Genomic DNA, 27121 nt, shown 5'->3' on the forward strand with positions numbered 1-27121 from the left:
AGTCAACCCTACAATATCGTTGCGGTATCGATATCGAGGCATTTGGTCAAAAATATTGTAATATTTGATTTTCTCCATATCGCCCAGCTCTACTTATAAAACTAACTTTCTATCATATTTGCTGAAACTGACCCTATGTTCAAGTAGAACTACATGAAGTAGGTAATTGAAGTAAATAAAAATCCGGCTCATCTGGCACCACCTACAGCCAGTAGTGCGATTTGCAAAAATCCACAGCTCCCTGTTCAGATGCACCAATCAGGGCCAGGGGAGTGTCTAACTTTGTGTCAATCACTGGTCATGCACACACATTCATTCTCCCTTGTGGGGGGAGGGGCTTAGGAGACCATTTTGGGCTTTAGTGGAAAGGGCGGAGGGACCGAGAAGTTCTTGATGTTCAAATGTTTTAGCTCCAAAGTCCTGGATCTTTGCACTCCTACCTACAGCACCTTTAAACAAAAATGTATATCTCTGTAGGGATCCTTTGCTATGATGTTGCCTAAAACAAGTTGACGTAAATTGAAGGTGTGCAATTGCCCATTACATTGTAGCTTGTTTCACCAGCAGTCTTAATACTGGACCAATCTCAAAGATTGTTTTTCCCATCAGTCATACAGTAGAAAAGTAGGGTCCAGGTTGAAAAGCAAACACAGTTACCCTATAAAAGTATGTTAAAGGTCCAATGTGTGGAAATTTCTCCCATCTAGCGTTGAGATCACATATCGGAATCAACTCTCTTGCGCCACGCAGTTCAAAGTACGTATTACAGCTACGGTAGCCTTCACGATTTTTTCTGATGACGCCGGTCTCTTGCGCTTCTCCTTTTTCTGGGCGAAGAAGAAGACTCCTCTTCCTGAAATTTAGATTTTGAATACGTGTGTTCCTCCATGTTTCCTTCTTCAAACTTACCGGGGCCGGGAAGCTACGATACCCATTTGCAGCATTAGCAGCAGCTGTGAGTTTATCATGTGACAGCGAAAACGCGAAAGGCAGAGCAGTATGTCCTGTATGTCCCTTACCGGTTAACATATTTCAAGATGGCACACGAATATGAAGCGTCTACCCCAGTTCATGCGAATGCAAATGTAAAATTTCAAGCCAAAAGGAATACTTGGAATTGATGGTGGTGTGAAATATTCATGAAAAAGGACAAGTTGGTGAACGGGCGTATATTATATTTTGATAATGAACAACTAAACACGTTGGACCTTTAAACCTTGGCGTGAATATATTATGTCATCACCCCCTTGCCAATTTTGTGCTGAAACATTCTGCATAATATCGACCATATCAATCACAGATCACATATTATCACAGAGTTAGATGTGGAGAGGATGTGACTGGTAAAGCACCAGTAAGGGTTCACTCAGTGAGCCTCTGTTCAGACAGTAAAGAGTCTGTGTCAGGGCTTCATGAAGGACCAGACTCCCACTCTCGTCTGTATAACGCAGCTGAAAGCCCACCACCTCCAGAGGCTTCACAGGCAGAACAGCTGACACGTCAAACACATCATATCCAGATGAGGAGCGCTGGTCCAGGGTCAGCAGTCTCTCCTCGAGGGCAGGCCTTTCCTTCAGAGCTCCCTGTGAAGCTGTGACACTGTGCAGGGTAACAGTCACACTGATGGGACGCGGGTGCAGGGTTTTCCTGAACAGAACCAGCTCTGCACCCAGCATGGAGGGGTTCAGGCCGCTGACATTGAACCAGATCCATCCTGGAGGACCTGGGTCATCCGAAGAATAAAAAGAAAAGGAAAGTTAAGAATGCAGTACAATGTGTTGTGGGTGCTTTTGCTCCTTAACCTATAAAACTATTAATATGTAATCAATCCTTTTGGCAGGGCCAGGGCACAGCCATGTGTTTGCTCAGAACGAACCACTGTCTGCAGGGCCCTGCGGTCCTGTTTGGTGCTGTTTCCGTACCCGGCAGTGATGTTCCCTGCCAGAATACTCTCATTGATGCAGGATTAGAAATTCCTCAGGACTTAAAGGGATCGCCGGGATTTCCTCACGCATCTGCAGTGAAACAGTCTCTGCCTTGCCTTTCTCACCACTGAGTCAGTATGCAGTGACAGGCCGAGTATTATTGTGAATACCAGTACTAGTTGGTCAGCACCCAGTTTGAGGACCCGCCCACTAATACCTTCTGGTCCTGCTGCTTTCCCCGTGCTTGCATGCTTAAAAGGCCTACATACCTCATGCTCAGAAAGGGAGATAGGTGTGAGTGGTGCACCCACCCAACCATTAACCTCTGCTTCAGCTGTTTCTGCTTGTTGGTTGCCTGTCATGCAGTGGTGTGAGGTCCTTTGTTACCAACAAAACAAGGCGTTTCCACTGTTAAAAATACTTAGCCTCCACAGGATGGTTTGGCAATCACAGCTGCTTCTCATAATCCCAATCTAACAATTAGAAAAAACACACAGCAAATTCACAACCTCCTGCAAATAATAACTGTTAAAACATGCAACACATCTACCAATTAAACCAAATGAAAAATACACATTACTAAAACTCAAACTGGGTAGTTAACCAAAACATGTTACATTGGGAAAAAAATGAAAAAGCTGCCTAAAGTCACATTCTGACATGAGCATAAAAGTTCTTTGCATTAGCACTTGAAGAAAGGAGGAGGGGATGAGCTTGTAATCTGTCATAGTTCATAGACCTTGCCACGTGCTTCTGTGGTTGCCCTGCTAGAATTGTAATTCCCCTTTCTTCCTGTAGTCCCTTTTTGCCTCCTTTACTGCTCTTCTTGCATTGTAGGCTGCTGCTTTATAATTGTCCATGTTCCAGACTTCCGTCCTAATTTGTAGCCTGCAGTGCGTTTGTAAATGGCATTCCTGATAGTTTTGGGTACAGTTGCTTCTGTTGTTTTGCTAATTAAATCAGCACAGACTCGATAATCCATTGATGTCATCAGTGACGGTGGTGTCCTGGTACGTGCTCCAGACCGCGTCTTGTAGTGCAGACTGTAGGGCGGCCTCTGATTGGCTTGACCATTTCCTGACCGCACATGTCACTGCGGGCATGCGGCATAGTGTGTTTACTTACCTTGACCGTTAACAAGATGGCCACATTATCGCTCTTCTTGCATGCAGGATTTGCTCTATAGCCGTTTTGAATCCAGAGTGTTCCTTCCACTTTGTGGCACAGTAAATATGTTGGTGGAAATCAGGTATAACCTTCTTAAATATGGATACTTCTGCTGATAATGAACTAAAACAATTAGATTTTAAAATTGTTGTCTCAGGTCTCCACTCATTTTTGTTTGGTATGAGAATCAGCTACTGTTTTAAAGGTCCCATGGAATGAATATTTCACTTTATGAGGTTTTTTGTAACATTAATATGAGTTCCCCCAGCCTGCCTATGGTCCCCCAGTGACTAGAAATGGTGATAGGTGTAAACCGAGCCCTGGGTATTCTGCTCTGCCTTTGAGAAAATGAAAGCTCAGATGGACCAATCAGGAATCTTCTCCTTATGAGGTCATAAGGGGAAAGGTTACCTCCCCTTTATCTGCTTTGCCCGCCCGGAGAATTTTGCCCATCATCATCTTGCCCCCCTCCTCCTCAATAGCTACAGACACAGAAATGACACATACTAAGGAAAGCTCATTGTGGACTGGCTCTAGTGGCTGGAATTCTGCACCAAGGCTGAATTTCAGGAAAGAGACTTCAGATACAGTATTAGGGGACCACTGAGGTCTATATAAAAGAGACTTCAGATACAGTATTAGGGGACCACTAAGGCCTATATAAAAGAGACTTCAGATACAGTATAAGGGGACCACTAAGGCCTATATAAAAGAGACTTCAGATACAGTATTAGGGGACCACTAAGGCCTATATAAAAGAGACTTCAGATACAGTATTAGGGGACCACTAAGGCCTATATAAAAGAGACTTCAGATACAGTATTAGGGGACCACTAAGGTCTATATAAAAGAGACTTCAGATACAGTATTGGGGACCACTAAGGTCTATATAAAAGAGACTTCAGATACAGTATTAGGGGACCACTAAGGTCTATATAAAAGAGACTTCAGATACAGTATTAGGGGACCACTAAGGTCTATATAAAAGAGACTTCAGATACAGTATTAGGGGACCACTAAGGTCTATCTAAAAGAGACTTCAGATACAGTATTAGGGGACCACTAAGGTCTATATAAAAGAGACTTCAGATACAGTATTAGGGGACCACTAAGGCCTATATAAAAGAGACTTCAGATACAGTATTAGGGGACCACTAAGGTCTATATAAAAGAGACTTCAGATACAGTATTAGGGGACCACTAAGGCCTATATAAAAGAGACTTCAGATACAGTATTAGGGGACCACTAAGGCCTATATAAAAGAGACTTCAGATACAGTATTACGGGACCACTAAGGCCTATATAAAAGAGACTTCAGATACAGTATTACGGGACCACTAAGGCCTATATAAAAGAGACTTCAGATACAGTATTAGGGGACCACTAAGGCCTATATAAAAGAGACTTCAGATACAGTATTAGGGGACCACTAAGGTCTATATAAAAGAGACTTCAGATACAGTATTAGGGGACCACTGAGGTCTATATAAAAGAGACTTCAGATACAGTATTAGGGGACCACTGAGGTCTATATAACAGAGACTTCAGATACAGTATTAGGGGACCACTGAGGTCTATATAAAAGAGACTTCAGATACAGTATTAGGGGACCACTAAGGTCTATATGAAAGAGACTTCAGATACAGTATTAGGGGACCACTAAGGTCTATATAAAAGAGACTTCAGATACAGTATTAGGGGACCACTAAGGCCTATATAAAAGAGACTTCAGATACAGTATTAGGGGACCACTAAGGCCTATATAAAAGAGACTTCAGATACAGTATTAGGGGACCACTAAGGCCTATATAAAAGAGACTTCAGATACAGTATTAGGGGACCACTAAGGTCTATATAAAAGAGACTTCAGATACAGTATTAGGGGACCACTAAGGCCTATATAAAAGAGACTTCAGATACAGTATTAGGGGACCACTAAGGCCTAAATAAAAGCATCCAAAGAGCACCATGTCATGGGACCTTTAAAGGAGACCTATTATACTTATTTTCAAAACATATTTAGTTTTTCTACTCGTCCATGTTTACATGCATTAATGTTCAAAACAAACCTGGATTTTCTCCTACAGCCTGTATTCACCCTCTGTCTGAGCGTCTGTCTCTTTAAGCCCCAGCTCTGCAACTGGTGTTTTCCAGCAGAAGCATGCAGCTGATTTCAGTGAAAAAGCTCTGATAAACCCACTGTACAGCGTTTCAGGTGTTAGCACGTTGATAACATGTCAATTTTATGTTTACACATTGTTTTGCTGTCCCCAACTGGCCAACATTTTATACAGTACTCTGTTTGTCTTTTTAGGATTCAAGCATGTTGCACATCTGGCCAAAACCCAAACAGTTAGTCACAGCAGGTGTTTTGCTAATGGAAAACCCCCAACGCAAAGACATCATCAGTGGACCACTGCTAAGGCTAACTACATAATTGTTCTTTTATTCTTGTGAAGCAATTAAACAGGACAAGTAAAACGTAATTTCATTCATTTCACATCCTTACCAACAACACTACGAAAACTCTGCACCAGCATTCCATCTGAACTCCCAAAGTCTTGGGCCTCCAGTGAGTCCAAACGCTGATAGATCCCCCTCATGTACGGATGTGGCTTAGCCTGATGGCTCGCAGACACTTTATTGATATGAAGCATTTCCAAAATGGCTTTGTTGCGCTCCTGGTCATCCTCTGCATCTCTACGGTGATCCATCAGGTGCAAGCCTGTGACTGAGCACAGCAGGAGGAAGACCAGCACTATATAAAAAAGTCCCAAACAGACTCCTCGGAACATTCTGACTTTAAATGATTTCCACGCACTCTGATGTGATCTTGTATTTGCACTTCTTATACTGTCAAATTGCTGCTGAAATGTTCACCTGGCAGACTACTGTAACAGTCTGTGCACTAATGGGTATGCAGGAACCACAGGGGCTGTCAGGACTTAGTGAAGCAGTCCCATTCTGAAGCTGAGGAATGTTACTCTCTTTTCAAACACTCTACCATGGCCTGTACTGAGCCACAGTCCTGCACTGACCACAACAAGCAGCCATCGGGCTGATGCTCTCACTGACTGGAAAGACTCCACTTTGACTTGAAGAAAACATTAGACATGAACATCGATAATACAAGTACCTTTTAGAACAAAGTCACAATTAAATAGAAATAGAAAAAAAAACATAAAGTTAAAAACAATTGCCAACATGAGACAAAGGCTAAATGTGTGTTCAGCTGCTTTTTAAAAGCGTCAACAGAGACCACACAACATATGACAACAGAAAGGGCTTTCCACAGTGTCGGAGCCACCACTTCAAAGGCACAGTCATCTTTTGTCTTTAGTCGAGTGCGAGGGACAACCAGTAAGCCCTGGTCAGATGACCTGGTCAGAAGTGACCACCCATTGGTGATACAAGGATGGAGCAGACCCTATGCTAGGGTCTATATGTCAAAACAAGAATCTTAAAATGAATTTTGAACTCGATAGTAAGCCAATGTAACAAGGATAAAATGGGAGTGATGGGAGGCTTTCTGCTGGACCTGGTCAACAGCCATGCAGCAGCATTCTGGGGTTAGCATATACAATGCAAATAAAAATAGGACCCAACACAGAACCCTGAGTGACACCACAGGAAAGGGTAAGTTTCACAGAAAAACTCCTATCCAAGAGATAGGAATAGACCCCGTCCAGGGAGCTCACAGAGAGCCTTTTAATCAGAACGCTGTGATCCACAGTATCAAAAGCTGCACTTAGATCCAGATATCATGATATAGACACTTTGATAAGCGCTGTTTCAGTGGAATGCTTCTGACGGAAACCAGATTGGAATTTATCTAAAATGTTGTGTGCAGTCCCCACAGCAGTTAGCTGTTTGGCCACAATCAAAATTAAAGGCATGTTAAATATAGCCCTATAATTTTCGGAAGTGGATGGATCCAGGTTAGCTTTTTTCAGAAGTGTCTGAACGTTTGCATGCATAAGTTAACTGTTGACAATTCAGTCTCAATTTCATGTGTCATACATGGGTTGTCTTGATTATGACAACTTGACATTAATCAAAGTGACATTACTATTCTGGGTCATGACAAGTTGACATTACATTAGTTTGGGATGTCTTTGTAATGACAACTTGACCTTGATCCTATTTAATGTCAATGTCCAAAGAAATTTAATGTCAAGTTGTCATGACAAATACATCTTCTGGTAATGTCGATCGGTTAATGTCAAATTGTCATAACAAAGACATCCCAAACAAATTAAATGTCAAGTTATCCTGACCAAGACAACTCAAAAATCAAACGTGAGTAACTGCAGTTTTTGTAAAAATTGAAGACCATGATTTGGATTTGATTTCACAAATTCTTTGTCTTTTTTCGTTTTCTGGTCCTACTCTCCTTTTTCCCCTCAGACTTACACCACTGTATGTGGCTTTACAGGCTATCCTTTTATAGAGTAGCCTACATGAGGTCCCTTTTCTCTCCTTTGGTGTTTTCCTTACAATTTGTGCACTGTTATGCCTTTTATCTTTGCCTCTTTCTGTTCAATAATGACAAAGCTGCTCCTTAAACCACCAGGCACTTTGGACAAGACTTTGATCTCAGAGTCCGCTGTTTGTCTTTGGTTTTTCTGCTCCGATTACTGATCCCACAGCAGCAGAAGCAGCAGCAAGAGGAGGAAGGCGTCCTTAGCCTGTGTCCCTCCCTCCGTCCCCCTCCCTACTCATCTCACTCTCTTGTGGGTGGAGTTTGTCACTGAGGAGTGAGCAGAATTCTGTCAATGAGGGGGGGGGGGGGGAAAGAAAAAAAGAGGGGCGAGGGAAAAAAAAAAAAACCCCCCGGGGGGGGGGGGGGCGGGGGGGGGGGGGGGGGGGGGGGGGGGGGGGGGGGGGGGGGGGGGTTTTTTTGTGGGGGGGGGGGGGGGGGGGGGGTTTGTGTTTGTGGTTTTGGGTGTTTTGGTGTTTTTTTTTTTTTTTTTTTTTTTTTTTGTTTGTTTTTTTTTTTTTTTTTTTTTTTTTTTTTTTTTTTTTTTTTTTTTTTTTGATTTTTTTTTTTTTTTTTTTTTTTTTTTTTTGATAAATCTGCCTCTCATTGTCTTGGTAAACTCCTGTAGTCTAAATATTTAATAAACATAGCCAGATATACATTTAACAAAATCTGGTTTTCAATCATCATCAGTGATGGTGTATTTATAGGGGAGATTATTTTAAAACTGCACATAAATGCTCTTCTTTCTGTAATGGTACAGCGATGTGACATACACCAGTGCTTAAAAGTGCACTTTCACCCATTTATCACATACTCTGCTCTTGTTTCTGGCAGTAAGGGAGTATTTCAGAGCTTTTTAAGGCTCTCTGTTGCACCCTCTGGACTATGCTGGATGGCAGCCAAACGTTATCCCCTCATGTTTTCAGCAGATTGCCTTCTTCTTCCCTCGATGTCTTGTCTTTCTCTGAAAATTTGTGGCTGCTAAGGACCCTGTCATTATTAAGATTAGAAGAAGAACAAGCTGTGAATGGATGTAACAGACATTCCCAGCTGTGGTTTAAGCCACTTGTTACATGACACATCACATTCCTAGCTGGGTGTTTTGTGTTCATCACTAGTTTGTGTTTTGGGAAAGGCAGGATGAAATTTGGCCGGGTCATGGAAAGGTTACTTACATGGGATATTTGACCTTCATGACCTATGATTATCTTTTAATGCTTTCGCTGTGTGGAGTTAACAGACAGAAAGCATGTTTCATGTTTTTTTCATATACATGTCTTATTGGTCCCCCCAGTTTGTAACAAACAAACAATCAGTATTTTTTATTTTACACTTTCATATACGGGAACTCACAAGAGACAGATTTTTAATAGAATGGCCAAAACCTAAGCAGCAGAGGCTGAGGTATCCTGACTTTTAGTCCCTGATAAATAGGTCAACTGGATCCCACATAATGCAACAGTATTTTTTTGGATAGACCTTCCCTGCCTGGTAAATATCCCCATATTTAACTTTACATCCCCAGGTTGTAATGCAGGCTTTTCGTTAAAACTGTAGTTTCAAAACCCAAGTCGAGATAACCCTTATGACATCATTAGGAATTAAAACAAGACTACGTACATTTTCAAAAGAAAAATAGCACATTAAAATGTTTTTTTGTATTTAGCACACTGTTTCTAACCTCTCAGCTCTCCGTTCCCATTAAGGTTAGAACTGTAGAGACAGTTTGTTTTTGGTCAAAAATTTAAATGTGTGTATTGAACTATTGACACAAAAGATTCACATGGATTTACTTAGCCTCAGTGAACTAATCCAATAACCATAGGAATTCCATTGAAATGAATTTATTTGGCTCTGAAGTTTCACTTTCTCAAATGCTGGTGTGACCAGACTTAGGAAGGCTCCTGCAGGGCCATGGACGACGCTATGCAACTGTTTTAACAGCATGAGTAGTAGGCTACTCTTTATGAGGTGTAAAATGACTGTGGAGTGCCCATCGAAGAGAGTGTGAATGAGCTGGAGAGAGTGGTGCCATACCATCCAACACTTATGTTTTGTTTAGGTTTGGATTAGGGAGTGCATTTTGTACTACCACAAGTTTATGGGAATGTAAATGTAGTTTGTCATTATTCCTGCTGGCTCTGACACTCAGCAGATGCTGCTCCTCCACCTGAATGACTTGTCAGGAAAGAAAAGTTCCTGACATGTGAGGTGAATTCAAGGGGAAGTTTGTGGTCTTTGCCCTTCTGGCTAGGATCTAAGTCCACGTAGTCTAGCCTAAATTGACAGCGATTCAATTAGGGGATTGCTTCTGTGCCACCGGATGTCCGTCCCCTTCCTCTTCCTTTGTGTTGGCGTTCTAACCTCCGGTGGATTTCTGAGGACTGCTCGTCAGATCTCTGCAGGGTAAATCCAGACAGCTAGCTAGACTACCTGTCCAATTTCTGTTGTGTGACTAAAACAACTTTTCAACGAGCACATATTCAACCAAAACAAGTTCCTTCCTGAGGCTATTTTGCGCTTATCCCGGAATGCTGCGTGGACTAGCCAGACTACAATCCACAAAACTTCAATGAGCGAGATTCTGCAGAACAGGAAGAGATGTCAAGGGAGGAAAAGAAGTTTGTGGAGATAATGGAAAGCTCTGCACAGCTTCAGAACGGACACTACACGTTTCAACTGCCTTTCAAAGGGAAAGATGTTTCGATGCCTAACAACCTTGGTGTTGCCATGCAACGTGTTTGTGGTCTGAAAAACCACGTGTTAGGGGCGGCTGTGGCTCAGGTGGTAGAGCGGTGGCCTGCCATCGCCTAAAGGTTAGTGGTTTCGATCCCTGGCCCTGCAGTCCTTAGTCGTGTCCTTGGGAAAGAAACTGAACCAATTTGTGCGCGAATGTGTGTGAATGGTTCCTGCACTATGTAAAAGTGCTTTAAGTAGTCCTTAAGACTAGAAAAGCGCTATATACATAAATACAGTCCATTTACATGTCAGGAAATAGGAGGGCTTGTTGACATTAATGTCTTGTTGACATTATGTTCTATAGCGACTGTAACATGAAGCTCTGCCAAAACAGGAAAAGGATCAATTGCAAACAGGGACAGGACCCTCAGAGTGCTCCAGGCAGCTTAACATTAGGACCTTTCCCAGCACTCCCACCTTCCGTCTCCAGCCTCCCCACTGATCCGTCAGCGAGCCATTTGAATCTTTAACAGGACAGACAACTCTGACAGTTCATATCAGTGAGATGCAGTCATTTAGTGTGACACAATGCTAGACAGGGTGTTATCTGCTAAAACACAATTAACACTCAGCTCTGGCATGCAGTTGGACTTTGGTTTGCTCTACATCTCATTACTCACAAAGCTGCATGTTAATTATGGAGACTGGTGAGGACAAGATACTCCTTGTTTCTTTCATCCGACTGTCTTTAAAATCTTTCATTGTGACATTCATTAAAAAAACATGGTCTATGGCCAAAACTATTTTGGCATCTGAACCATAGACTGTAAGAATAGTGGACGTAGCAGCTGCGACGTCACCCATTGGTTTGAGGACTGACATTTTGAAGCATACATTTTGGCGATACAGGTGTCACCATCTTGGTTTTTTGCAACAAGTTGTGACGACTTTTGGCGAGAGGGTGGAACTGGGGAGGATGACACGCCCAAGCCAGTGTTGTTTATGGTTGCAATGGCAATGGCACTGTGCTAAGCAACGCTAAAGAAGGAAAGTTGCTGATTTCCCTTAAGTTACTATCTAACACTAGAGCTAGCTAGCTATGTTGGCATAACGCTGAACAAGACATTTTTAGGCGACCAAATGTTTTAAATAACGATGAAGTAAAAGTAGAGAGTGAGAGGATCAAAGTTTAAGACAAAAACCTGGGAATACCCCAAAATAAGTTCAGGTCTATTTTAATGTACACAGTGCCATGCTTAGCATTGCTAAGCCTCTGTCCTATCAATAACAGGACGGCGTATAACCATGCCCTAAAGTATCCCCTGCTTTATCGTCTATTGAAGAAAACTTAGAACTAGTGATTGAGGCAATAAACTCATTATGAAAATATTTACAGAGCTAAAATTAATTGAGAAGTAGGGTAATTTTTTCATAGATTTCTATAAAGACTTTTTGGAGCCAGTGGAGTCGCCCCTGCTGGAAATTAGATAAAATGCAGGGTTAAGGCACTTACGCATTGGCTGCATAGTTGAACATCTCATTCTCACTCTCAAAAGAGCATTAGTGAGGTCTAACGCTGATGTTGGATGGTCAGGTCTGGCTCTCAGTCGGTGTTCAGTTCATCCCAAAGCTGTTGGATGGGGTTGAGATCAGGGCTCTTCGCAGGCCAGTCAAGTTCTTTCACACCAAACTGGGAAAATCATGTCTTTATGGAGCTGGTTTTGTGCATGGTGGAATTTATCATGTATAAACATGAAAGGACCAAACCAAAACTGTGTTGAAATTTGAAAGAACACTACTGTCTAAACTATACCTGTATAAGATGGATCAGATAGACGGAACACAAAAATAACTTACAGGTAGACAAATGCATGTTGATTAAAATTGCGGGGAAATGTGACATCGGCATTTTCAGCCGTACCTGTAAGGTTATAAGATATATACGCTGGTCGTCTTTGCTGAGCTTTTTTTCTGTCTGTGTTGCTTTGCTAGCGTCTTTGACAAACCTAATCTAACGTTTCGACCAGCAACATGTCAGCGCCGGTCAGACTGACCGCTAGTTTGGGTGGTGTCATTTTCTTTAGTCTGTGGCTCAACAGGTAAAGTAGGTCTTCAACCTAATGTTAGTGAAAATGTTGACATATGAAAGCATCAAACATGCATTTTAGATGAAGGAGATGAGAGTATAGTTGTTCCTCACCCCCATATTCTAAGAGCCATTAAATTGTATGCATGGGACACAGGACTTTTTGAAACGGAAGTTATTGTTAACAAACATTGTGATTGGGTCTATATAAGAAAAACTATTGGACCAAACTGTGAAAAACAGGCCCAGAGACCACTGTCCACATACTTTTGGCAATATAATGAATGACTTTTGTTAAAATAACTACTTGTTCTGACAACTGTAACTGATGCTAATGTTTTGGTCTTTCAACCCGCTTTTGGTCCACAGCTCTCGTCAACCTGGTTCCCAGCAGCAGCAGGCAGCTGTTTGTATTTATAAAGCTCTGATAAAGTTACTGTCCACTACTTGCTCAGCAGCAAACAGCAGACAGACACAGAGACCAGCTGATGAACATAGTGGAGACAGATATTTTTCTCAGGAGTTGGTGGAGACCAAACCAGATCTAAAAGGAGGGAGAATATTAAACTTAATTTCATCAGTTGGACACAAACACGACTCAAATGAATGCTAATGTTACTCTGTGTCTGCTTGATGTGTTAATAGGCAACTGTTTGCTCCATGTGAATGGGGTTCTGTGACCACTGGAAATCCTGTTTTTGCACTCAGCTCCTTGAATATGATCTTTCCAGCTCCTCTAAACACAGGCATTGTTCACGGGGACAAGCTATAACATGTTCCCTAATGCAGAGGCTGATTATAAGGTGCTTTTCTGTTCAGTGTGCATTCTGTGTGAGGTCTGGGGTAGGTGTCCTAGACAAGTGTTAAAGGAATGTGGCAGGATGACATCTGAAGCCTGTTTCCGAATACAAAACAGGTACACCACACGTCCTCAGTGGGATCTAGGGTAAGATACAATGCAACTTTATTGATCACTGAAAAGAGAAATACGGCTTTTAATTATGGTAACTCCAGCAGTGAAAGGAAGTTTTCTATAGTGGAAAGGCCCATGTTGGGGGTAACTCTATATAAATGTCAAAGGACATTGACAAACATCATGTCATTAGTAGAGAGAGCCTGTTTCGCCTTGGGGGAAGGTCAACAGTTGTTCGTAATGAACATTTTTCCTGAGAAGCTGAGCACAGAACAAGTCACACCATCTACCAATAATTCAATTCAATTTCAATTCAATTCAATTTTATTTATAGTATCAAATCATAACATAAGTTATCTCGAGACACTTTACAGATAGAGTAGGTCTAGACCACACTCTATAATTTACAAAGCCCCAACAATTCCAACAATTCCAGTAATTCCCTCAAGAGCAAGCAGTGCGACAGTGGCGAGGAAAAACTCCCTCTTGGGAAGAAACCTCGGACAGACCCAGGCTCTTGGTAGGCGGTGTCTGACGAGCCGGTTGGGGGTGTGATGAACAGTGGCGATAGTAGTCACATTAATAATGGAACAGTGACTGGATGTAGCGGGAAGCTGCAGGGTTCAGCAGGACGCAGCATGTCATTGCAGGGCATCGCTGAGCTCAGCAGGGAGTGCAGCAGGACCACGGCGACAGCTGCAACCAGGATCTTGGTGCCAACGTTCTCCAAGGAAATACGCGCGGGGGAAAAAGCATAAGGACTCCGGAGTAAACTCCCCAGAAGCTAGGATTAGTAACAAGCATTTCTGGGACGGGCTGCACACAAATAGTAATAGTAATAGTAATAGTAACAGTAATAGAAAGGGAGAGGAGAGAGCAGCTCAGTGTGTCAAAGGAAGGAAGTCCCCCGCAGTCTAGAACTATAACAGCGTAACTATAACAGGTAACTAAGAGAGACAGGTCATAAGGAGAGGTAGCTTTTCGGGCTTAGAACTCTCCCCCTGCCGGATCCGGCTTGGCTGGCCTGCCTCCCTCTACTTTGTTATGTATTATTAATCTAACAATTATGAAGAGAAGCAGTTGGGCCAGTTAGGTGAACACTGCAACTCCTCACTCCCTAACTATAAGCTTTATCAAATAGGAGAGTTTTAAGTTCATTCTTGAATGAGGTGACAGTTTCTGCCCCCGAACCCAGATCGGAGCTGGTTCCATAGGAGAGGAGCCTGATAACTGAAGGCTCTAGCTCCCATTCTACTTTTAGAGACTCTAGGTACCACCAGTAACTCTGCATTCTGGGAGCGCAGTGCTCTAGTGGGACAATAGGGTATTAGGAGCTCTTCTAGATATGATGGTGCTAGACCATTTAGAGCTTTGTAGGTCAAGAGAAGGACTTTAAACTCAATCCTGGATTCAACAGGAAGCCAATGCAGAGAAGCTAATACAGGAGAAATATGATCTCTTTTCTTAGTTCTTGTGAGAACACGCTGCAGCATTCTGGATCAGCTGGAGAGTCTTAAGAGACTTATTTGAGCAACCTGACAGTAGGGAATTACAATAGTCCAGCCTGGAAGTAACAAATGCATGGACTAGTTTTTCAGCGTCGTTTTGAGACAGGATATTCCTAATTTTGGCAATGTTACGAAGATGAAAAAAGGCTGTTCTTGAGGTTTGTTTTAGATTGGCATTAAAGGATATATCCTGATCAAAGATAACTCCTAAATTTCTAACAGTGGTGCTGGAGGCCAGGGCAACACCATCCAGAGTAGCTATATCTCTAGATAATGAAGTTCGAGGTGTTTAGGGCCCAGCACAATAACTTCAGTTTTGTTAGGGTTTAACATCAGAAAATTATAGGTCATCCAGGATTTTATATCCTTAATGCACGCTGAAATTTAGCTAGCTGACTGGTTTCGTCTGGTTTGATTGACAAGTATAATTGGGTGTCATCCATACAGTGAAAGTTAATTGAGTGTTTTCTAATAATATTGCCTAGAGGAAGCATATATAAGGAGAATAGAATTGGTCCAAGCACTGAGCCTTGAGGAACCCCATGGCTAACTTTAGCGTGCACTTGGAGGATTTATCATTAACATTCACAAATTGAGATCGATCAGAGAAATAGGACCTAAACCAACTCAGAGCAATTCCTTTAATGCCAACCAAGTGTTCCAATCTCTGTAACAGGATTGAATGGTCAATAGTGTCAAATGCAGCACTAAGATCTAGTAAAACAAGAATGGAGACAAGACCTTTGTCTGCAGCAGTTAAAAGGTCGTTAGTAATTTTCATCAGTGCCGTCTCTGTGCTATGATTCTTTCTAAATCCTGATTGAAAGTCATCAAATAAACTATTGCTATGTAGAAAATCACATAACTGATTAGCAACCACCTTCTCAAGGATCTTGGATAGAAAGGGAAGGTTAGATATAGGTCTATAGTTTGCTAAGACCTCAGGATCCAGGGTGGGTTTTTTCAGAAGAGGTTTTATCACAGCTACTTTAAATGACTGTGGTACATAACCTGTTAATAGAGACATATTGATCATATCTAGTAATGAAGTGTTAACCACAGGTAATGCTTCTTTGAGTAGTCTCGTTGGGATGGGGTCCAAGAGACAGGTAGATGGCTTAGCTGAGGATATCTTTAACATTAATTGTTGAAGGTCTATAGGATAAAAGCAGTCTAAGTATATGTCGAGACTAGTCTTTATTTCTAACGACTCTGCGTTTAAAGGTGAACCGTTAGAAGTTGAGTGTAAAAGGTGATGAATTTTATCTCTAATTGTTGTAATTTTATCATTGAAGAAGCTCATAGAGATGTGGAACATGCCTGAGGCTGGTTGAAAAATAATTTATGTTCAAAAACAACCAACAGTGTTGGTGTATTCCTGTATATGGAGGTGTGCTTATAAATATTGTTGAAAAAATGGGTGTAGGATGGTGCCACACATCTGCTTGTAGACAGTAGTTTTGTTTAATTATATTGTGTCTTGTGGCATTGGCAGCTTCTTAACAGAAATGAAACTTTGCAGTTATGATGGAGAATTGATGATGAGGGTTATTCCCTTTATAGAACAAAGCATTTAAGAAAAAAATGTACATCACATGCAAAACTGCTAATGTGATGTAGTTACTGTTTTGCTTATGCAATAAACATTACATTGGTCAAAAAAAGAAAATGATTTGGGAAAAACGCTTATTAGCTTTCTATCAGAGAGTGAGATGAGAAGATTGATATTGGTCTCATGCCTGAAGTGCAGTACAGAGCTGCAGTCTGCATGTGGTTAGCCTAGCTTAGCATAAAGACTGGAAGTAGGGGGAAACAGCTACCCTGGCTCTATTCAAAGTAAAAAAAGTGAAGCTCACTAATTCTACAGTAGCACAGGTTGGTTTATTCCATTTAAGCAATAGCTCACAGCAGGCCGTGGTGTGTTGTGATTATATCAAAGGGGCGCAGTTTGGCCTGACTTGATAAAATGGTCATCAAGTGTGGCAATATGAAAGTTATTGTCAAATTCCAATTTGAATAGATTTTTATTCATAAATAACAATGGTCACAATAAAATATTAACTCCATGCGAAGTGGAGCAGAGCAGAGCAGTGAAGGTCGGCATCCATCCATCCAAGAATCACTGTCTAAAATAATTTAATGTTTTAATATCATGGCATAACCACAACCCTGGGGAGACTTACTACTACCGTTATGTCTAGGAGATTTAACAAGGTTTGGCTTTAGTTGCGGATTTGAAATTACAGTAACTAACAGAAGGTAAGGATGAGAGGCCTACGTTTGTCGTAGCTGGCGCTGTTCCGCAATTGTCTTCGGACCAGCGCGGTCCTCGGTACCGTGTCAATCAACCTCAACACTCCAATGACATTTGTACACATTGAAAATGCAAACAAAACATGAACACAACTTGATGGGTAAATGTCATGACAAATCATAAACACATCCTCTTTCACTTGACTCTTGTTTTCCAGTCAGTCAGTGTGAGTCTCTCTAATTCTGCTTTACTTTACTGCTTTGTAAGCTCTGTGATGAAGGTAATTGACACAAAATATAAAATAAATGACTATGTATAATGTAACTAATATTCATTTTGACAAACCCACAGAAAAGTATCACCAAATTCTGCAGTTCCCCACAGCTTTATAGAGCTTTAGCCTTTTTTAATTCATTTTTTTGGTTTTAGGCCCACAAACTGTGTTTCCAGCAGCAGCTGGCAGCTGTTTGCAGTAATAAGCTCACCCTACACTATCTGCTCAGCACCAAACCACAGACAAAGTTAGCAACTGATAAACATAGTGGAGCATTTAGCAGCAAAATAACCAGATTTTGTTTTACTTGGAGTTGGTGGAGAACAAACAAGAGCTAAAAGGAGAGAGAATATGTTACTTAGATTCATCAGGTGGACGCAAAAAAGACAAACAAATGCTAATGTTGTTCTGTGTCTGCTGGATGTGTTAATAGGCTGATTACTAATATGTTAGACATTGGCTTTGTAAGGTGATGATAGGCTATATCAGTGTTACATTTACAGCTCTTTGGGCTTCTGTTAAGTGGTAAAAAAAAATCAATTTGTGCAGCTTTATTAAAATGATGGATCACAAAGTGTTAATCTACACAAAAAACACAAAATCTACTATCCACAGTCTATATTCATGTAACATATGTTCAATTGTCACTACAGAAACTACATTTGGTTCTTTTCTAAGTTCTGCTTGAGCTTTCTAAGTTGTTTTGCTAACACAATAGCATGACTAATAAAATTTATTAACACTGCTTTATTTGTTTATATGAAATACAAAAGTTGTACACTTTCTCATTTGGTTTCTTTAAATGTTTTTAGTTTTGTTCATTTGCTTTGTAAAATGTTGTGTTTTGCACTTCCTCCTGGGCTGCCCGGGTTATATATGTTACAGAAATGAGTGATAGAGAGTAGTAAAATAGACATTTTCTGTATGAGAAATGCCACAGACTTAAACTTGTTTAATTTATTTGCAGCTCCAGAAAATGAAGCTTATTCTGAAGAGAAAGACACCTTGGTTTACCTAAGTCTCCTATTGAAGTGTGTTCCTGAAAACTTTGGTTTGGACCCAGCCCTTGAAGAACCTACTGACGCTTGCTTGTGACTGACAGCGATGGGTTCACAGGCTCATACACTGGCCTGGACCTTGTTTCCAGTTCTTCTGCTGGGGTTGACCTGCTCATCACACTGTTCCCTTGTAAAAGTCAATAAGGGTTTAAAAGTGAGACGGGGTCAGTCAGCCTACCTCCAGGACAGTGACCTGCAGTTCCATATTCCCCGTCAGAAGGATGCATGCAAGGTAGAGGTGGTGTTAAACGAGCCCATAACTCAACGAGTGGGAAAACTCATGCCCCAGGTAATGGAAAAAAAAACTTTTACAATGAAAACCCCAGCGTGTTCCAGGCAAATTACCACGTGTAGTAAAACCGAGTTGAAGGACTGCATTACACTTCCATATCGCTTTTTGACAGCAAACATGTAGGAAACCATATAATATATTATTAGTCGTTGTCATGTGGTAATGATGACAAGACCGAAGTGCTGGGCTGTAAGGCTTTTGATTTATATTTCACCATTCTAGCAGGTTCTATAATGTTCCTACCAAATGTAACTGTCCCTCAAGGTCCTACAGTTGTATGCCCCAATGCACAATCTTTGAAAAATAAATTGAATTGACAAAGTCATCGAAGCAAATCAACATTTCTGAAATAGAGAAAATGTTGTACCAGGACTTTGATTCTCAAGTGTAAACCCTGTGGTTTTTTAGGCTTTCTGTACACTTGAGTTTAGGTTAGGTCAAGGCTAAGTGTGAAAGCTTTGTTAAGGACCTTAATTGTCTGCCCTTCATCCTAAATATCATGGCTTGGAGATATACTGTATTTCAATGTCTGGAGCAGCCTGTACTTTAGTCGAGAAAAGAGAGGTATTTTAGGGAAAAGAGGATGGAGGGACCCCTCTATACTTCTTCCTTTGTTTTCCAGGTTGACAGGCCATCTCCTCTCTAATGACTCTGTGTTGACTGATACAGTCATCTCTTGAATGTCCAGAATGAGTCATTTTCTTGGTTACAATGTTTTCCTCTGAAGTAGTACACAGTAAGTCAGTAGGATATACAGCAGTTGGGTTGCTTTGGGGTCCTTCTGTAAGTAATTTTGGGGTACCATAGTTCTGGAAAAAGCTTTAAGCAGCAATACCAGAGGCCAAGCAATCGGCCCGTTTCAAACAGGCATGTTTTGAACGGGCACTGTACTAGTAATGTAACACCTGAATCAGTTTATTGAGATCCACAGATCTAGTATGTTGGAACTTTTAGTATGAGTTTAGAGACTGGTTAGTAGTCTGTTCTTAAGTCATGTATCATCATCTGCCAAATTGTCTTTGATTCAGAACAATTGGAAATACTCTTTAGATATTAAATAATTGATTGTTTGTTCCAGTAAAGCTTTATTTTACAGGTCTGTAATTTCCTAGTAGGTTTCATGGAAAGAACTATGTAATTTAAGTTTCAATATAAGGACAATAGAAATGCCCCATATAAAGATCCATTGTAACCCAAGTAAATATTAATTAATTATGAAATGTGCAGTAGGTAAGCCTTATAATGCTAACTTTCTGTCATATTTGCTGAAACTGACCCTGTGTTCCAGTAGAACTACATGAAGCAGGTCATTTAAAAAAGATCTGGCTCCCCTTGCACCCCCTACAGCCTGTAGTGTGATTGGCAAAAATCCGCCGCTCCCTGTTCAGATGCACCAATCAGGGCCAGGGGGGGTGTCTAACTGCATGTCAATCACTGCTCATGCACACACATTCATTCTCCCTTGTGGGGGGAGGGGCTTAGGATACCGTTTTGGGCTTTAACGGAAAGGGGGGAGGGACTGAGAAGTTGTAAGAGCTAAGTCCTGGATCTTCGCAATCCTACCTAAACCACTTTTAATTTATTATTGGAAACCTTATTCTCCAAATATAGGCTATTGAATTTTATTCTCCCTTGGAAATTACATATTTTCTGTTTAGCTGAACTGCTGTGTTCTGAAGACTACCTGAGTTAGCAATTAATTGCAATTCAAAATTTGGAAGTTTATTAATATAAGACTGTCTCTGTTTTCTAGTACCAAATAACATACAAACTTATTGGAAAATGCTAAGAAGTATTTCGAAATGACAGTCCTGTAAAATTAGTTGTTACTTAAGTTTCTGATTTGGTGTTTATTAGTTCCTTCGCAGATAACCTTTGAGTGTAGTTTAAATTTAATCTGAAAGATGGTCTTCAATCATAAATAAATAAAGTTATGTGGTTTCTTCATGCCAAGACGTACACATAAAAGCCATCTAGCTTTAACCTGGATTAACCAAAAATCTGATTTTGGCTTCCAGTCTGAAAATAATGGAAACTGCTATCATAAACACACTGCATGATAAAGTGTTAAAGTAAGACTGTAACTTTTGAAAGAAGAAATAACAGATACTTCTTACAAAGGAAAAGTTCAATTTAAAAGCAATACAATGCAACCTTATAACCTTCAATACACTCTGGTGTTTAGTTGCTGCATTCTCAGGCTGGTATGACCAGTAGTTTGTGGTGGCTAATGTTAGCTTATTTTAGAGTACATGCATATTGCGGTGTACAGTAACTTACTCGTGCTACTGCTATTGTGTGATGTTCAGCAACATTTACATAGTCATGTTACATTTAAAAGCAGGGTTGGTAACCATTTCCAATATCTTTTTTATATGTTGTTTGAGATGGTCTTAATAATAATAATAATAATAATAATAATAATAATAATAAGTTAGGGGCTCTGAAAAAGGAGCGAAAAAGATCCGTCATCTGTAGCTGCTGTAACTCTGTAAAAACGCCCACCAATCACTGCCACGTGGTCCGCTTGGAAAGAACCAATGAAATGCCTCCTTGCCCCGCTGCCCGTACTCTACCCCTACCGTTAATGAGCCTGTGCTCAGTGTGCGTCATCACCTCTGGAGTTACTGTAAGTCTACTGGAAAATGGAGGAGAATACTCAACAAACGGGAAGCAGTTTTGATGAGTGAAATTGCAGTCCTCTCTTCCCTAAGCTCTGAAGCAGCGATGCAGTACTCATGTAGCTCATGTGTGTGTGGGTGGAGCCCCGAGGCCAGGGGGAGGGGTTAGACGAAGCCCCGAGGAAATTCTACTTTCAAATCATTTCAATTTCAACATTACCAACCCTGCCTTTATAGCTTTGGTGCGTAACTTTTTGATATTAATGAACATCCGTTACATTCAAGTCATTGCCAAATGAGTTGCTACAAAGCTAATAAAGACTATCAGCTCCACACAACTCTCTCTGGATTTCTCAGTATGGCTATGTTCAGAAGATTGTGGCGTCCGGTGACTTTCCCGTGCAGATACTCGAGTTAAGATAATGACTTCTTCTGAAGAATCCATCATATTTTTTTAATCCTCCATGTCCTCCTTGGTTACTAGCAACTGCGTGGAGGAGGGGTGGGGGTGGTGCACTTGTATCATGTGGACTAGAGGATAGATACTCGAACCGAGCTGGGCCGGGTTCGGACAGATATTTAGAAATTATGTTCGGGTTCAGGTTGGGCTTGGTCACATCAGCGCGATAAGGCATTGAACATTTTAAATTTTAAAGGGCTTATTATGTAGGTTTGTGCCTGTGTTAACGTGCGCTTGTTGCCCAGTGTGAGTTTTTTTGTGATTGTTGCGGGCAAAAATCCTTGATTATGCGGCACGTTTTCTTAAAAAATGCGATGGAAAATGCGGGATATTTATCCAATTTTATGCGATGAAATTGCGGGAACTTGCAAAAAATGCGGGAACTTGCAAAAACTGCGGTTTGATGAAAAAGACAAGAAAAAGTGATTCCCCCAACACCCTGCTTTTTATTAATTTCCAAGTAGTAAGTACAAGTAGTACAAGTAGTTTACAGATATTCAGTCATTGCAATAAATAAACAAATAAGATAAAACAGTATATACAAATAATATAATATTAAAGTAAAAATAAAAGTAATAGTCTAAACAGAGGGAAATAAAAGATACAAAAGAGACAGACTTTCAAAAATCGTTAATTTAAGGAGCACTTAAACAAAGAAATTTGAGTAGACATCAGATATTAAGATAGCTTTCTTATTGGGTAGCTACCAACTTAAGAGACTCAAAGTACATGTCAAATTCAACCTCCAACACCTGCTTTTCTATGATGTTCACGTCGCGTAATTACGTCACTTCATAATGTTCCCAAGGGGAAAATGGCTGCTCTCATGTGAAGTAAACGCAACATTTTTTCAACTTTCTGCTAAGATATATGTGACTTTTTTGCAACGAAAATGCGGGCATTATAAAATCATGCAAGCACTGCATATTTTGCCCGGAAATTGGCAATTTATGCGGCGAAAGTGCGGCATATTTGAAAAAATGCGGCCCCCGCATTAATATGCGGACTTTGGCTGATTATGCATTGAATTATGTGATCGCATAATTGCGTTTTTCTGCAGGGACTGTCATCTGTTGACATTTCCGAATGCCTTCCTACAGTTGCTTAATAAAAGCGGGCTTTCCACACAAACAAACGTACATGTGTCATTAGTATGAGACTGCTCGGGTCGGGTTCGGACATAAATATCTTAATGCCTGTCGGGCTCGGGCCTTTTTATTTGGAGCTCTTTTAGTTTTGCTTCATTGACGGCAATGCTGCTGCCAGTTCTGCCGTTGTTTACCTTTTTCTTCTTCTTCTGGTCCGTAGAAAGAGCAACGTCGGTAGCCTTTGCTCATTAGCGCCAACGCTGTTCAGGAGAAGACTGCAGCTAGTGTCGCGAGCACCAGCGCAGGTATAAATCACCTTAATGTGGACACGCCAACAGTTTTGTTGTCATTACTTAGAATTCCTCATGGGGGCGACAGAAACTACGCACTTTAGCTTTAGTGTAAGTTAGCTAAGTAAAGTCCAGGTAGTTCTGCATAAACTAGTTCCAAATCACTCATTATTTTTGATAATTAAGATTTCTCCCTTTATATGTGCAGGTATTTGATTGCCACTATCTGGCTGATGAGGTAAAGTACGTCCATAACGGCTGTCCATTGTTAAAGAAGGACACTGTCAAGCTTCGACTGTACAGGTACATCTGGACATCCTTCAAATGGGAAACATGCCAATTCTCATTTTTTTCCTGTTCTTGCTGGTGTGGCATGTGCATATGTTTATATGATCCTCTTATGTTTTTTTAAACAGATTCACGCATACGGAGACATACATGGAGGTGTTTTCTCTCCATGTGGACATTATGGAACCTGATTGCAGCATCATAAAGCTGGGGCCCAAATCTCTGGAGGTTCCTGAATTCTACGCTCTCTCAGATATCGTGGATGGCAATGTGGTGTCCTTCCACTATGAAAGGAGGTCTAGTCTGGAGTGCAGCATCTATCTGAGTAGCCATGACACCCACCTTCCAGCCCATGGCCAACTGGTCACCGGAGAGCCAGAGAAAGCTATGAAAAGAGGGGACGAGCCAGAGAGCTTCATCCACCTACGCCAGCAGCTAGGTAACCTATAAAACTGCATGGCTGACAGCTGATGATGGCAAATCCCCATTCCTAGCTTATCCATAAGTGAATAAGACAAGAATACAGCAATAAAACAACAACAAATTTGACCTAGAAATAAGGTTAATAAATGGTTAATAATTGTGTAAAAGTGATTTCTGTCCTTTGAGGCATACTATGTTGTAACAATAGTCTGTAGCTGTTTGTACAGGATCACAAATCAAACAGTAATGCCCCTATGTGTAGAATTGTATGTGGCTATACAATCTTTCAAATTATTCTGATGGCATACATTTTTGTAGAGGAATCAGACACAGAAATTGGTGCAGTGTTGTTTTTTCAGCCCTTCCTTCTCAGTCTGGCCTGATCAGATTAATTTGGGCGTGGCTGCCTGCCACACTGTATTTTTTGATGCTACCAAGGGGTTACCTTGCATGGCATATATTACAGTTTTTTCTGATTGCTTAAGCACATTTTTTGTAACTACTGGCTATTTTTGCAAAACTCTACACACAAATAAGAAAACCTTTCACCCAATTATCAAAACATTGTAGTTCTCTTGCAAAAGCCAACACAGCTAGATTAACTCTTTACACCTTCGTAAAAATTGTGTTTTCGTATCAAACAGTAAACACAAGCCATCATCTACTAAGCACACAATGTGCCAACTACACACTGATGGTATGAATACAAAACACATCTGGCTTTTGCTTTCTCTGTGTACAGATGTCAATTTGAGGTCATACTTTTGTCATAGTGTCATGTAAACATACAAGGATCCAAACTTCAAGTATTGGTGTTCATTCACACTCATCAAAACCAAGACAAAGTCAGAACACAAAATAGTAATTTCACAAAAAAAAAAGAAGTAAAAGACAATCAGCCTACATCATGTCGTCTTTCTGGGTCCGGCCACAAAACTTTGTCCAAATCGCATGCGATATCCTCCAGTCCAAGGCACCGGGGAAAATATCTCCTTGAATGCCGTATCCAGGCCTGACATGCTGCCTGGTCAATATCTCCACATGCCTCCTCCATTGCCTGTAACACGGCTACCTGTTGATGAGGATGACGGTCGTACACTTTCCAGCGCCAGGCAGAGAAGAACTCCTCGATGGGATTTATGAATGGAGAGTATGGAGGGAGGTTGAGTGCCATGAAGAATGGGTGGTCTGTAAACCAGTTGCGGACCAAAGCAGCCCTATGGAAACTAACATTGTCCCATATGATGACATATCGGGTATGCTCCGGTCTCTGAACAGTGAGCATGTCATGTAAGGTGTCCAGGAATGCAATAATGTGTGCAGTGTTGTATGGGCCTATGGTTGCATGATGGTGAACAACACCATTTAGGCTTATAGCTGCACACATGGTTATGTTACCACCACGTTGTCCTGGGACATTGATGATGGCACGGTGTCCAATAATGTTCCTGCCACGTCTCCTGGTTTTACTGAGGTTAAAACCGGCCTCATCTACAAAAAGTAGCTCATGTCCCATGGCATCTGCTTCTAGTTCCATCACTCTCTGGACAAGACAAAACAAATGCAACACATCAGGCCCATGCACAGCACAACAGTATGCACTTCCAAATTCAGAACCAATGACACTATAGCTTACCTGCACATAGTCATATCACAGTTGCTTTACACGTTCTGTGTTTCTCTCGAAAGGAACTCTGTAAATTTGCTTCATTCTTATTCTGTGGCGCGCAAGTACACGACTTAGTGCAGAAATGCTTACACTGTGTATAATTTGAAAGATGGTGTCATTATCAATTATGCGCTGCTGTATTTCGCGCAGTCTTATTGCATTATTGGCAATCACCATGTTCACTATATGGGTCTCTTGCTCTGGAGTGAACATTCTTCCTCTGCCCCCAACATCTGGACGTCTAGCAATTCTGTAAAGTAACAATTTCAGTATTTTTGCATGTATGGTACTGTTGTGTTTCTCATTAGAGTATGGCAGTGCTACAAAGTACTTACCGATTCTCATTTCGAAATGTCCTAATGATGCTTGCCACAGTGTCGCGGCTCAAATTAGGCTGAACCCGTTGGCCAGCTTCCCTCAGGGTCATCCCATGGTTGATGACATGGTCCACTATTGTAGCTCTGATGTCATCACTTATTCTATTTCTTACTCTTCTTACCCTCCCTCTTTCCCCTCCTCGTCCTCTTCTTGCTCCTCCTTGTCCTCTTCCTCTAACCCTCTTGCTTCTTCAACTCCACGTCCTCTTCCTCCAACTTCTTCACCTCCACGTCCTCTCCCTCGGCCTCCTCATCCTCTTCTTGCTCCTCCTTGTCCTCTTCCTCCAACTTCTTCACCTCCACGTCCTCTCCCTCGGCCTCCTCGGCCTCCTCTGATTCTCACTCTTCTCACTCTTACTGCTCCTTCCATTGTACTCCACACAGACAGCTTACCTGTGGCTTATTTATAGTGCTTAGGCTGATTGCAAAGTGAACTAATTATCTGAAACAGTTTTCACATGTGAAAGTGTGCCAGACAGTTGGCAAAATAGTGTTAATGATAGCCATACATGTGTATAATTTTGCTAGGAGTGTGTTGAAAATTTGGTAATTGAGTGTAAGCAGTGAGTTGTGTTTAAAGTTCTGCAAAAAGAGTGTTGTGCAGTGAATTGTGTCTACAGTTTTGCAAAGTGTGTGTTACAAAATTGCAAACTGAGTGCAAAGCAGTGTTTGTGCTTTTAGTTTTGCAAACTCAGTGAGTGGTTTTGCTATACGTATTAATAGCTTTAGAAATTGTGCTACAAGAATCACGATTAGCGCTTAAGCATTCAGAAAAAACTGTAAGAGAGCATGCAAGAATTGCGGGATCACAAGATCACACAAAGTACCACGTTGTCAGACTTTAAGTATTGCGTTTGTGACCAGGCCACCTGTGGTCTGGACCAATCAGCATCCTGTGAGGAGCTTCTGGCAGCTGCAGGCGTGGTTTAGGTGTGTGTGATGACATGGAGTGGCGACATGGAGAGGTGGTTGTTAGTTCAAAACAACAATAGCAACTCCGAAAGAGGTTAGCATAGATACTGCAATGGCATCAGTTAAATAAAAACTGGAGAGTATTTCTTCATTGAAATGTCACGTCATATTCAGTGGACAGCTAATGTTGTCACATACATGACTTGATGTGTGCGGAGGGTTTTATTCTGCAGTAGCTATGTATACAAAAACAAAATGTGTCAGCATTGTCACATACATAGACATATTCAATGGCTTTCCTACCCCGTTTTTTTTTTTTTTTTTACAATCGACTGCCTTTCATGTTGAAATTG

The 27121-nt window shown here is 41.2% G+C and overlaps 2 protein-coding genes across 7 annotated transcripts in view; one reads left to right on the top strand and one right to left on the bottom strand.

The window, feature by feature from the left end:
- Positions 1-1163: 1163 nt before the first annotated feature.
- LOC120573508 lies at positions 1164-5972 on the bottom strand. Of its 2 annotated transcripts, none has more exons than XM_039823278.1 (2): positions 5603-5972; positions 1164-1723 (listed from the first exon to the last, which is right to left on the bottom strand). In XM_039823278.1, the coding sequence occupies exons 1-2, from the start codon at positions 5886-5888 to the stop codon at positions 1320-1322; spliced, it is 690 nt and encodes a 229-aa protein (XP_039679212.1). In that variant the 5' UTR covers positions 5889-5972; the 3' UTR covers positions 1164-1319. The 2 variants fall into 2 exon arrangements, with proteins under 2 accessions (XP_039679212.1, XP_039679213.1); XM_039823279.1 differs by lacking the exon at positions 5603-5972 and adding an exon at positions 1923-2039.
- Positions 5973-18236: 12264 nt separating this feature from the next.
- Positions 18237-27121, top strand: part of frem1a (Fras1 related extracellular matrix 1a) — a 45395-nt gene continuing 36510 nt past the window's right edge. For 3 of the 5 annotated variants that reach the window (XM_039822823.1, XM_039822822.1, XM_039822824.1), the window contains exons 1-3: positions 18239-18637; positions 23308-23402; positions 23516-23826. In XM_039822823.1, coding sequence (XP_039678757.1) covers positions 18395-18637; positions 23308-23402; positions 23516-23826 — 649 coding nt within the window. In that variant the 5' untranslated portion in view covers positions 18239-18394. Of the gene's footprint in view, positions 18638-23307; positions 23403-23515; positions 23827-27121 lie in introns of all 5 variants that reach the window. The other 2 variants (XM_039822825.1, XM_039822826.1) reach the window with 1 other exon arrangement.

This window comes from Perca fluviatilis, chromosome 14 (assembly GCF_010015445.1).
Source record: "Perca fluviatilis chromosome 14, GENO_Pfluv_1.0, whole genome shotgun sequence".
Classification (NCBI taxonomy): Eukaryota; Metazoa; Chordata; class Actinopteri; order Perciformes; family Percidae; genus Perca; species Perca fluviatilis.